The sequence below is a fragment of the Amphiprion ocellaris genome, chromosome 14, assembly GCF_022539595.1.
Source record: "Amphiprion ocellaris isolate individual 3 ecotype Okinawa chromosome 14, ASM2253959v1, whole genome shotgun sequence".
Lineage (NCBI taxonomy): Eukaryota > Metazoa > Chordata > Actinopteri > Pomacentridae > Amphiprion > Amphiprion ocellaris.
This window is the reverse complement of record NC_072779.1, coordinates 3,144,679-3,158,360: the sequence shown is the minus strand read 5'-3', so window position 1 is coordinate 3,158,360 and position 13,682 is coordinate 3,144,679. Positions and strand designations below refer to the sequence as shown.

General features: G+C 41.1%; 1 protein-coding gene across 6 annotated transcripts in view; it reads left to right on the top strand.

Moving 5' to 3' along the window:
* Positions 1 to 13,682, top strand: part of nsd1b (nuclear receptor binding SET domain protein 1b) — a 36,042-nt gene that overhangs the window by 5,434 nt on the left and 16,926 nt on the right. For all 6 annotated transcript variants that reach the window (XM_023280399.3, XM_055017279.1, XM_055017278.1 and 3 more), the window contains 5 exons: positions 1,993 to 2,137; positions 4,195 to 4,367; positions 4,467 to 7,443; positions 11,863 to 11,975; positions 12,113 to 12,368. In XM_023280399.3, coding sequence (XP_023136167.2) covers positions 1,993 to 2,137; positions 4,195 to 4,367; positions 4,467 to 7,443; positions 11,863 to 11,975; positions 12,113 to 12,368 — 3,664 coding nt within the window. The remainder of the gene's footprint in view (positions 1 to 1,992; positions 2,138 to 4,194; positions 4,368 to 4,466; positions 7,444 to 11,862; positions 11,976 to 12,112; positions 12,369 to 13,682) is intronic.

Below are 13,682 nucleotides of genomic sequence, written 5' to 3'. Positions count from 1 at the left end.
TAACCCACAACATGTCAACCACAGACAGTTCAGTCATCGTAGGAAAAGCACAGGTAGTAATTTTAACATCAACAGTGTCCCAGTATTCCATAATAGTGTGACTATCGTTTGCACCCATGCTTTTCCAATTGTGACGTATCAAATTAACTTTTATAGAATCTTAGGATCGTCATTCATGTCAAGCAATGAGCATTTTAGTGGACATTTATAGGCATTGATAACAAGCTTGCAAGAGCTCTAAAACAAACCAAATGTTCTGCTGTTCCCTGTAAGAGTGAACACGAGTCCTCATGCTCTCCCAGCATCTGAGGAAGTGGACACCCAGTGGATTACTTTAGTTTTTGATAGCAATGTCACCACAACAGCAGAAATGTCCTTCGTGATGGTTCATTGTGCTGCTAATGTGGCTAATGGTACCATTAGCTTTGACTCTTCGCCTACAGGTCAGAATTTGTAGAACCGTTAAAGCTAAAGGATTTTCAGAGATGGTGTAAACTTTAATTTGAAACCAATAAACAAGGGTCTAGTGGGTTACTATGTTTTTATCTCACATATTGTGCTTCAGTGAAACCTAAACCCAGCTGGTGTTTACATCATCAGAGAGAAAGTTAGAACCAAGTCCTAGTATTACATACTCAATTTCAGCTGCTACGTGGTCAGTTGTTTTGTTTCTTTGGTCACAGAGAGAGTCTTTTTCCTGAAGGGGGTGTGGACAACAGCAGTTTAGCTGTATTTAAAGCTATAGACAATGAAATACCTTTTTTAGGACAGGTCTAAAGCCAGGAGTTACATTTCCATGGTAAATTGAACCATCTTTGCAGTGTTTTGGGCTGATATATTGAAAAACACATTCTGGAAACATCTGAGACTTGGAATAATTTGCTGAACGGGACCACCAAATGGGACCTTTCATTTTATACCGCCCACATGTAGGATGTAGAACTGCAAGGAATCAATTAGCATCTTATTAGACATTCACAGGCATTAATGGCAAACTCACAATAGCACCACATTAGTCACAGACTCAGTTTAGCATCCTATAGCTCTTCCTCTTCCCTCAAACAGCTACCTGGGGAAAAAACTGTCTTTTAATTTACAGTAAAACCACAATCTTCTCATTGTTTTGTTTATTTATGGACTACACAAAAAAGATGTGTGTTTATGGCTTTAGAGGTGCTGGTTTTTAAGCTTTGGGTAGAGCCAAAATAGCTTCTCCCCCCTCTTTGCTTTCGGTCTTTATACTAAGCTTGGCTAATCATCACCTGGCTTTAGTATTGCGCTCCTGAAACGTTGAGCTTAAGATGAACTTAATGGATGGGATTTTATTCCCTATCCACCTAAACCACAGACAACTCAGTCTGAGATTGTCTGTTGCTAATGTAGCCTCAAGCCACTTTACAGATCTGATATTTTCACTTCTTATTAACCAAGCTTGTGTTTGGCAGTAGCTGTTTATGTGATTGCACGGCTTCTCTGGAGCCACTAAAGGTCTTTTATAGAACCGTTTCCTCAGTCCTGTTAACAGTCTTTGAACTCAATCACCATTGTTCGCCTTTAAGAGATGCATACAAGAGAGACATTAACTTTATCATCTAGCTCTGCAATAAAGCAAAGAAGCCTAGTTCCCAAAGTGTTGGACTTTTCCTTTAAAATGGCCAGGCAGGGTTACATCATAGCAGCAGCCAGCGTCGGCCCTCTGGCCAGTCCGGATACATGCCAGGCATAACTCAGGCCTGCTCATGAACCCGCTACTCCACTCAGCCTATTCCAATCCACACAAAGAGTGCAGTAGCCGCTAGTGCTACTGGATTGTCATTGAACAGGAGACAACAAGCTCAGATTTAACTGCAGGAAAAATCAGAAGAGCTCATTGTTGGTCAGAAAAGAAAAATACTATAAAAGAACTTGATGCTCGTATTTTATCTTTATACACTCATGTTTCTGTGCTGTTCCATTGAGTAAAATGTTATTTCTTCTTTGTCCTGTTTTCAGCAGCAGAACAGCGTCAAGAAAAAGTCGCTGCCGCCTGTGAAGTTTGTCGAGGGCGAAGTTGTTTGGGCAAAGTTCAGCCGGAGACCTTGGTGGCCCTGCGAGGTGACTGTTGACCCTGTACAGGGAAGCTACCACAGAGTGAAAGGTGGGCCTGAAACACTGTTGACTACCTGATAAACTAGACCAATGCACTGTAGCTGGGCTCTTTGGATTGTTTTGGTCACTAGTTATCTGGCAAGTGGGCTGCAGCTGATTATTATTGTCATTGTTTGTTATTTTTCAATTAGTTGAATATTTGTTTGCTGTGTAAAATGTCAACAAAATGGCGACAAATGACGTTCAGTGTTTCCCCAAGCCTTCGATGACATCCTCAAATGTCTTGTTTGGTCCACAACCCAAAGATTTTCAGTTTGCTGTCACAGAGAAGTAAATAAACCAGAAAATATTCCAATTTAATGCTCAGATTAATTAATTAGCTACCAAAATAATTGAAAATTTATTAATATTTGACCACTAATAAATGAATCATTGCTGGTTTATTTGACAACTCTGGTTGGTAACTGTCTTGTATGATCAACGATGATTAACAAAACTTCAGAAAGTTGATGTTAAGGTTGTTTAATGTAAAAGTAATCTACAATCGTGCGTTTTCCTTCTATTTCTGCTGTCTTATAAACCATAAATGCATATTTAAGAACTAAGGATGTAACTGTACCAGGTGTATTAGTACCAGTACTGTTGGTTTGGATGAATGAATTGGGCAAAGTTATCTAGTTGTGATTGTTCTGACAGAGTATTAATTGATTTGTCTGTTAATTTTTTAAAGTCAAACTTTGTTTTGATTTTCACTGTGTAATGGATTTGAAAAAGTGATAAAACGTCACCACATGAGATACCATCAACCATGATTGTTGCAAACGGAGGATGGCTTGAATTTGTAAAACTATTGGCCAAACAGTTTAAACCTCAGATGTGCTGCAAAACGACGACACTGGGCTTCTCTTTACATGTTGGGCAGCTTAAACAACCCCTGAAAGCTTCAGTCTACCCAAATTAAATCAAATTTAATTCCAGAATCAGTTTTACAATTTAATAGCCACACTTCGTACCACCTTTATGATTTGCTAATTTAATAGTTTCAAAGCGCAGTTTCGTTTTTGAAAACAATTCCTTTAATTCTTGATGTCAATTTTAGAGCAAAAAGAAACACATTTCAGCATAGCCTCCTGCATTTACCGTTATCTAACTGACTGAATTGTAATGAGGGTAGCATACTAAGTTGCTTATGTTAGCTTAAACATGTTTACCTTTGTGAGCATTGTGTGTGGAGCATTCACAAACAACTGCAGTGACATTCAGGATGGACTCTGTAAAGTTAGATATCTGAGGTGCTTAGATTAGTTTGAGATGCTTCCTCCTTTCTTTCCAGTTGCCTTGTGACACGTTTTCATTGTGACTTTTGTTTGTCTCTTGTTCTTGTCTATGATCATCTGATTCAAAATATCTCCATACACGACTCTTGGTGTGCTTTTATTTGCCACAAGTCACACTGGGCCATGCAACTGCCATCCCATATTAAGGCCCGACCGATATGGACTTTTTGAGGCCGATACCGATTCCGATATTTGGCAGAAAAAAATTCCGATAACTGATTAATCGGCCAATTAAAAATATATATAATGAATGAAATAACTTCTTTTTTGGTCTCTTAACGCTGATAACAACAAAGATATGAATTACAGGCAAAACATTTTACTGTTTTATTATACTTGGTCCTGTAGTAGTTGTTTAGCTTTACAACAGAGAGGGATTTTTAAGTACCAAAACACACAACAAAGCATATCTAACCTTAAAAAATAGTCAATCTATAAATGAGTTAAGAAATACATCTTGTCTTGTACTTCTCGTTGCTGCAAATTAGAGGCAGGTAAACAGGTAATTGTGACAGGAATTTATCTTTAGATTTAGGCTGTAGGTGTATGCTGTATATAAGCAACATAATGAGTTAAGTTACTGGCACAACACTATTTATGCAGCCCTCTGATGCACTTTAGCATTAAATCACATTTTCACACACCAGTGGTCACATTTGATTGTAATTTTGTAGAAAGTTCCGTATCTAAAGCTTCCTTTGCTTATTTGATGCACTGTCTATGCAGGATGATGTACATATTTGTAATTTGCCACTAATTGTCATCTCAGAGCCCAGCGACCGGCCCTGTCGGCTCTACTATGTCAGGACCTTCGGGGAGCCCGTGGAGCTGGTCTGGGTGGAGGAAAAGTCAACTCACACTTTTCACGGAGGCTTTGAATTCGAACAGCTCCACCTACAGCACCGGAGGGGGAAGCAAAGGGAGCAGAACAACAAATACACCGTAATTATGTTCATATGAAAAGCTGCTTTAGTCAAATGTGTGCAGAAATTGATATGTGTGCAAAGGTTGAACTGTGTTTGTCTTTTTATCTGTCTGCAGATTGCGAAGCGTTTTCAGGACTCGTGGAAATCCAGTGTGGCAGAAGCCGAAGCTGTTCTCCGGGAGAGAACCAAAATGGCTTCCTCCCTTTCTCTGTCAATAGACGACAGCTTCCACGACAGTTCAGCACTGGAGAGAGAAAACAAGGCTCATCCAGCATTTTCTCCTTCTGTTTCACCTGTTCCAGCACTTCCTGAAAAATCGCACATAACTAATGGATCCTTCTCATCCCCAGTTACAGCTCCAACAAAGCCAAGCACTTTAAGGAAATCTCCTGGCAAGAAGAAACGGAGTAAATCATCAAAGGACACGAGTAGTAAACACTCTAAAAATACACTGCAGAATAGCCCTGACCAATCAGATAGAGACAATGGCGAGTGCCCGTACTCTGACCTCGACTCTGTCCCGAAGATTTTGTGTCCTAAAGCACTTGAACGTCAGCCGAAGTTAGTTCCGACTGTCACGGTTGTCAAAGAGGTGAAGAAGCAGCCCGAGATTCAGAGTGGGCTTTGGTTTAGCAAATCAGGCAAAGAGAGGCGACCTAAAACAACCAGTCCGATGCCGGATCGCACTCTGTTCAGCAAGGTGCCCTGCAAGAAAAAGAACTCATCTATTGTTAGTAAAAAGGCGCTGGTTCCTTGTGGCTCCAGTTCGTCCAGTGGTGGCACCAGTGACCAGTCAGGGTTATCAGACAAACATAAACCTCCAGTACCTGCTGAAAGCAATCTGCCATCTGAACCGTCAGGACACTTGAAGTGTAAAAATGCAGCAGCTGCTAGTAGGTCTTTAGCTACAACTTGGAGTCCTGCTGACCAGAGATCTATACTCACTGTTGAGAGTGGATGTTCAAAGAGTCGGCAGCCAGTCAGTAATGCAGCTGATACCGTTTCTGGCTCATTGTCTGGTCAGTTAGGCAGCTCAGATGTTAAAAAGGCCTCAGAGCCCATCGTGAAAGTCAGTGTCAGTGACCAGTCCAGGTGTTTGGAGAGCGTTAAGAGCATCAGCCGAACTGAGCCTTCTGACCTGCCGACCCCTAAAAAGCTTCTTGTAGCTGAACAAGAAAAAGAAAGCAGCAAAACTCCAACATCCACTCTAAAAGCTGACACTACTGACTCATTAGCCAGGCTAGAAAAGCAAAGAAGTCTGGTCTCTAAGTGTAGGCTGCCCTTTGTGAAATTAATACGCAAGGACATAAAAGATAAAAAGTTTCTGAACTCCACAATAACTTTACGTTCCACTGAACAACCCGGATGCACAAAGAAAGAGAAAACACCAGACACTAATGCAACTAAAACATCCTCAAAACAGTTAGAGTGGATGGATGGCAAGAAACTCGCCTCCATAGTCGGTTTACAATCCATAAAGGTTTCAGTTAAGAAGTTAAAGGCGAGTGGTGCGTCTGATATGCTTCGTCTCTCATCAGAATCATCACACGGGGATAATATTGTGGTTTCCAGTGTGTCTGTTGATGAATCAGGCAGTCGAGAAGCAGAGAAGACACCAAATGTAAGTCCGAGTCGTGTGACTTCCTCATCCTGTAACCAGTCAGATCAGTCAGAAGGTCAAAAGACTTCTGCCTCTGATGTAACAAGCAACTCCTCTGAACAGCGAGGCACTCCAGACCAAGAAAGTACATCTGTCACAGCTTGTACTACAACTGTTCAGCCTTCTGAGAGGCAGGAGAGCTCAGTGTGTAGCAATCCTCTGGTGCCTGAAGGCCTGTCTCCCGAGAAGTCCAAAAAAGTTGTCCACAAATCAAAACAGGTTTCAGATGAAGTAAATAAAGTCCTACAGGAACAACCTGCCCACCTCCCGGCCAGCAACCGGCTGATGACCAGAGCGCTGAAGGCCATGCACGAGGCCGAGCAGAAGAAGCGTGAAAAAGCCCGAAAGGGGGCCGAACAGAAAAAACTCTTGAGTCCTTTCAGAAAGTCTGAGGACGTCGTGTGGAATCCTGAGGCCAAAGCGGATTTTTGCACTAAAACAAAATCTCTGAAGTCTCGATATAAAGACAATGGTGAGTATGATCGGGACACTTTTTCTAGATGCAGCACCCCCACTTTGATGCTTTCTGATTCAAATGACTTGGACGTCAAGAGTGAAGATGAAGACCTCTCGATATCCTCCACTCCGCCCATGGACTTCATACCTCTTACTTCTAGAGTAAAGCCAGAGAAGGATAATCACTCCTCTGACGTACGCTCCTCATCTTCACCATCCTCACCGTTTTCTTTTATGAACGCCTTCAAAGACGTGGAGGAGGTCTCTTTTCAGTCCCTAACGAATGAGAGCGATGGGAAACCGGTTTCTTTCAAGCCGGACGCAAACTACAAGTTCAGCACCTTCCTGATGATGCTGAAGGACTTGCATGACACTAGAGAGCGAGAAGGAGCGCCTTTAGAGCTGGAGATCGGCCCACCGAGTGCACATGTTAAAGAGGAACCCTTAGTGATGCCGGGGGAGGCTACACCCCCAGGACAAGATCAAGAAATTAAATACGTGCACGGTAATTCAGTTTCAAGTCTAAACAAAACTATAGCCACACACAGTAAAGACGGCACAATTCAGACGTCCAAGAGGCCCTACAACAGAAGGGGAAGCTCCACCGGGGTGAAAAAGAAAACCAACCGCAGAGTGCCTTGTCGTCCTGCTAGGTCTGGACCTGGTTTCCCAGGACTGGAGTCCCCATCAGGAATGAAGTCCTTGCCAGCAATGGACTCTTCATCACGAGTGGATTGCTCCTCCAGAGTGCTGGGTTTGCAGAGCAGCAGCTGGGAGAGGCAGGCTGGAGGTGGAGTGGTCAGGACGGAGGAGGAGGAGAGGTGGAGCAGAGTAAAGGAGAAGCTCCAGAACATGGTGCCTTTGGAGCAGAGGGAGTGTGACGCTACGCTGGGTTTGGAGCCGCCCAACGGCCTAGTTTCCAACTGCACTAAGAGTAACTTGATGTACGGCGCTGGGGGAGGCGACAAGACTACAGGTGAGGACGCACACAGAGGCTGAGCTGAGGCAGTGGGGGCGGGAGAGATGATTTCCAGAAATAAAAAATAGCAAAAATGATTATAAATAGCAGAACTAGCCACAGTTGCTTCAATAAATATACAGGGGGTCCTCAGTTTACGACGACATCCTCGACTTGCAGCGTTTCGTCGTAACGTCAGAACTGGTTACGTGAAACTAGTTGACGAGCAGAACGGACGAATAAGTTGGCACGCGGCGCTATAAGACGGCTTTGTTTACATTCTCTGGTTGTACGCCACCTTGGACTGTGCTACATTCACTAAGTTTTTGCCCTTCATTTTATGGCTCCCAAGCATAAGTCAGACTCTTCTGATAGCAAAGAAAATGGTGATGGTAAAAGCTGCAGCTGTCCAAATAGTTAAACTCGTGTTTGCAAAATGAATCGTGAGTCATACCAAACTTGACTTCTTTACTGTGGCTCTTGATACACGTTACAGAGTGAAAACTTCAACAAAAACAGAATAAAACAACATAAATACGTCTAAATAAATCTTTTTATCTTAACCAGTAAGTCCAAAAATGAAGGTAATTACTTCTGACGTTGCCTCTGTGGTGTGTACAAAGTAGAGAGCCCTGCATCCAGAAACGCAGGAACGTGTGAAAAGCTAAACATCAAAATAGCGGACAGGAAGTGGCAACTTCAAAATGAAGGCTTTTTCAAAATAAAAATGCACTGATAATTCTGCCTAAAGGGCAACACACCATGGAAGTGAAATTAGATTTAATAAAATGCTCAGAACAAGGCGAAACACTGACAAGCATCGGCATTATTAGATGAAATTGTAAAAACAGTGCAACATGTTCTGTCATTCTAGTAAAATGATTCATACAGGCATGAAAGTCATTGATATTCAGGACTTTAATGAAGAACTGATCGATATCATGATGCACGGAACGGCTTTGTTTACATTTTCTCCGGAGTTACGACTTACAACGAAATTCGACTTACATCAGTCTGTAGGAACGGAACTCCAACGTAAGTCGAGGACCCCCTGCAACAGTCGAATGCTGGTTGATACAGCAACACATCACCTGCTACTGTCACATACTGGATGTGTACTCAGTACTACAGTTTATACAGGGAGATTACACTGATGGATGCATTCTGCTACAAGCCTGTAATAAAGTACTATGAAATAATATTATGTTTGCTAGGCTAAAGTGTTCTTTTGTGCTATTGTCTGTCCATGTTTGGATAAGCCTGTCGGTGTGTCTGAACAGCTGTGAACAGTATTTGTATGCTTCAATCACCTCCGGGGATAGTGGAGGTTGCAAGTGCTCGCCATCATTACACCTGATCTGAAGGAGACTGTGAGCAGGAAGCAACAATGGAATAGTTAAACATCCTATAGCATGATCCACTTTATAACTACAGTGGTGGAAAAAAAGTGTTTGGATGCCCCATACGTTTGTGAAATATTGCATTAAGAATCACTTTTAGGTCTTCAAGTGTAATATCTTTTAGTACAGTCACAGCCGTAATGCTAAACAAAACCTAAAAAAGTCATTAAAAACTTAAAATTGATTGGTTCCATAAAAATAAGAAATTTTGAGTATTGGGCCATTTTGGTAGAGTTTAATTTTGTTAGTTTTTTTGTAAACGATAAACAAAACAATCTAATTTGTATTTGTCTAATGCAGCCACACCTTTTGTAACACAACAAAGATTTTTCCACAAATATTTCATGATAATATTTGAGATTGTGTAAAATTTTAAGAGTGTCTGAAAACTTGTCCCACCACTGTGTACTCATAGTTCACACCACAGGATTCAAACTGAGGTGCACCGCTTTATTTGGTGCACTAAATTCAGCTGAAAACAAACCTTATTTTAGGTCTTATTTTCGCACAAAGACTTGTACTCATGCAGTAATTTAGCTCAAAATGAAGGGGAAAGCAGTAATCTTTTTATTTAAACCTGACAATATTTTGTCCCTAAAACCAATGAATAATCAGGATAAATCACTGTCTCAATATTGTTCAAAACTATTGTGGTGTTTCAGCCATAGTTGTGCATCCCGATTAAGAAGCATCATTTTTCTGTAGTATAGTAACCCAGAAACAGTTATGTATTCTGAAAGCTAATTCTGTGTGCTTTTTAATGTGTCGCTTTGGAGAGCAGAGTGGTTTGTTCTGTTGTCTGTTGCTGTTGACAGAAATCCTCAGTGGAAATAACCAAACTGTAAGCTTCGTCACGAATCTTGGTAACAGCTTTGTTCTGTTGTACACAAAGAGTACATTTTGATTCCATCTGCTAAGTTATGCAACTGTTTGTACCTGTTGCCCTGTGGCCCCTAACAGAAATACCTCATTCTTTCTAGATTAAACATTAATCACATCATACCTCACCAGTCACTTGGATTGCAAGGACGAACAAAGGCTGAGGAGCAAATAACTTCTTACAAACTTGACTTAAAGGACCTATTTACCAAATAAATCTATGATTCTTAGTAAAAGGTTGACTACAGATGACAGACAGATAAATTATGGCATAAATCCACTTGAAGAACAGTTAATGTAACACATTGGATTTGATTCAAACCCTTTGACAGACATGTCATGTGTGGTCATGGAAAATCTGTGTTTGAAGGACTATTTATAGCTTAACCACAACAGTGTGCATAATAAACTCTAGGTATCCATAGCAACAATAGTTTCTCCTGTTTCTATGTCTTGCAGACAAAACAAATCTCACCTCTGAAGCTGTTGTTGGTTTAAATTTGCTACAGATAAACTTTGAATAAAAACACTGACAGCTTGAAGCCATGATATAAAGTGCTGTGAAAAAGTATTTGCCCCCTTCTCAAATTATTCTTTTTTTTGCATATTTTCCCCATTTTAGTGTTTAAGATCATCAAACATACGTAAATATCAGACACCGATAACCCAAGTAAACACAAACTGCACTTTTTAAATTATTTTATTTATTCAGGAAAAAAGTTCTTTAAAGCTGCCTGGCTCTGTATGAAAAAGTAATTGCCCCCTTAAACTTGATAACTAGTTTGGCCATCCTCAGCAGCAGCAACTGAAATCAAGTGTTTTCTAAAACAGGCAATGAGTCTGTCACATCTCTGTGGAGATATTCTGGTCCATTTTTCTTTGCAGGATAGTTTTAATTCAGCCTCACTGGAGGGTTTTCCAGCATGAATGGCTTTTTAAGATCATTCCACAGCATTTCAATGGGATTCCAGTCCAGACTTTGACTAGACCACTCCAAAACCTTCATTTAGTTTTTTTAGCCGACTTGCAGGAGTGTTTTGGATCGTTGTCCTGCTGCAGAACCCAAGTGCACTTCAGCTTATGGTCACGAACCGATTGCTGAACGTTGTCCTTCAGGATTTTCTGGTAGAGAGCAGAATTCATGGTTCCATCAATCACAGCGAGTTGTCCTCAAACCATCACATTACCACCACCATGTTGGACTGTTGCTATGATGTTCTTTTTCCAGATGTAACGAGACGCACACCTTCCAAAAAGTTCAACTTTCATCTCGTCAGTCCGTACAATGTTCTCTCAAAAGTCTTGGGGATCATAGAGATGTTTGTTTCCTTTCTGTTCTTTTTGGTCAGCAGTGGTTTTCTCTTGGAACTCTGCCATGGATCCATTTTTGCCCAGTCTCTTCTTTACTGTTGAGTCATGAACACTGACCTTAACTGATTCAAGGGAGTTCCTGCAGGTCTTTAGATGTTGTCCTGGGTTCCTTAGTGACCTCCTGGATGAGTTGTTGCTGTGCTCTTGGGGGTAATTTTGGGATGGAAGGTTAACCACTGTTCCATGTTCTCTCCATTTGTGGATAATGGCTCTCACCATGGTTCTCTGGAATCCTAAAGCTTTAGAAATGGCTTTGTAACCCTTTCCAGACTGATAGATGTCAGTTGTTCTTGAATTTCTTTGGATCATGGCATTTTGTTGCAGCTTTTAGAGATCTTTTGGTCGGCTTCATTTAGTCATACAGGTTCTATTTAAGTGATTTCTTGACTGAACAGGTCTGGAGGTAATCGGGCTTGGGTGTGGTCTGTGGAATTGAGCTCACTTTCCAAATAATGTGATTAGCCACAATTAATTCGTGATTTACCAAGGGGGGCAATTACTTTTTCACACAGGGCCAGGTAAGTTTGGATAGCTTTGTTCCCTTAAAACACTAAATTATCATTTAAAGCCTGCATTTTGTGTTTACTTTGGTCATCTTTGTCTAATATTTAAATTTGTTTGATGATCTTAAACATTTAAGTGGGGGAAATATTTTAAGAAGAATTCCAAAAGGGGGCAAATACTATTTTACTGCACTGTAAGTGTGATAATAGAACTATTAAGTATGCTGACATCACTGTTTGTTTCACGCGGTATTAAAAATCTAGTGTCTTCCTGTCTTTATCAGCACATAAACGGATAAGAAAACCAAGCAAGAGGCTGATTGAATGGACTGAAGAGTACGACCAGATTTTCTCCACGAGGAAGAAAACCAAAAAGCCTCTCCAGTCGATTGGAAAGGTAAAAATCCTACAAAGTAAGCTCTGCTGTAGTTTTGCAATTACATCTTGTTTAATGTGCATAACGCTCAGTGCCATTAAGCAGCCAGTGTAACTTTGCATAGCTGCGTTTGATACTCATTCAACTTGTTTTCTCAGGCCCCTCAACCCGTTACCTCCACGTCTGAGTCCTCGGGGTCGGACAAGAACGCACACGACCACCCATCCTTGAATTTACTTCCTGAAATACAGACGCCACCTCCAGAGGAAACCGCTGCGCCGACGCCATCGGAGCTACAGATTCCCAGCACTGAAAACCCAAGTCCCCAAGATGCACCTGTGCTCTCCATTGACACGTTGACGCCTCCACCTGAAGTCGAACCTTCGCTGTCAGAAGGCCTCGTCAAAGACAACGGTGAGTGTGTGGATTTCTTTTCTACCTTCTGAACCCCAGCGGCTAATTTTTCGCTGCAGTGTAAACTCTTGCAATTCAAAAGAAACAACACGACTATGGCTAGAAGAAGAAACTACTATAAAAATTATAGTGCCATAAATCATAAAAAAATCTGGAATCAAAATATTCCACATTTTTGTCAAAGTGTCCATAGTTGTTATCTACACTTTAAACAGATGTTGACTCTACATACTGCAGATATTTTACTACTTACTCCATACTTGTCTAGTGTCAGCCCAGTGTGGCTGAAAAGTCCATGAATTTTTGTTAAGTGGCTGTTTACTGATGCTGTCATAGAGAAGAATTTTGAATTTTTTACAGAATCAAGAATATCCAATCAGATATCGCGATTTCAAGCTTAGATTTGGTCTATTTTCCTGACAAAAGTGAAAGTCACACTATCAGAAAGTTGAAAATGCAGCGATTCTTTGTTTTTAGTTTCGGCCTCTGACACAAGATATAATTTTGTTGATTTTTCAAACTTTCAAACCCGTCGTTGGGCATGGTATTACAGTTAGTTAACATAACAGCATTCAGAAACACTCAAAACATGGTAAAGAAAGTCTTCTTAGTAAATGCTGCTACACCTCATTGCCAAAAGTGTGTTGACATCAGAACAAAGCTTGCACCCAAACATGACACACGTTGCTGTTGATAACCTGTGGACATTAATGTGCAGCAGTAGCATCAGCTAAACAGTATTTTGAGGTTGGCCATTGATGTAAGTTGATACGACCTGGATCACAGTCAGCATTCAAACTCATCCCAAAGCAGGTCAGGGCTTTGTGGAGACCTGGTTGTGTGCACAAGGGGCATGATTCATGGAAATTTCAAAAGGCCTCCTGCAAACTGTTAACACAAAGAAGGAAAACGTCCCTTTATTGTAACTGAGGTACCCAAATCATGACAAACAGCCACAAACTGAAAGTTTACACAGGTGTGTGGACAGCGCATTGGTCATGTAGCGTTTATTGCATTGTGTATGCAGCTATTTGGAGTCTTAGTGAGATATTCAGTCACCATGTGCCAACAGAACAGCTTAAACACACTTTGGCAGTGATTCCCCGAGTCTTTGAACTCTACTGGAGGGATGAACGGTGGTCTTCTAACAAATGTTCCATCTTTTGTTGTTTCGATGAGGGTGGAGAGCGTTGTTTAACACTTTGGTCGAAAGCTCCTATATGTGTTTAATTGTGTTGGAATCTGGTGATTATGAAGTCTATAACATGCACTGCACATCCAAAAAAAAGTTGCAGATCTTATATTGATGATGGG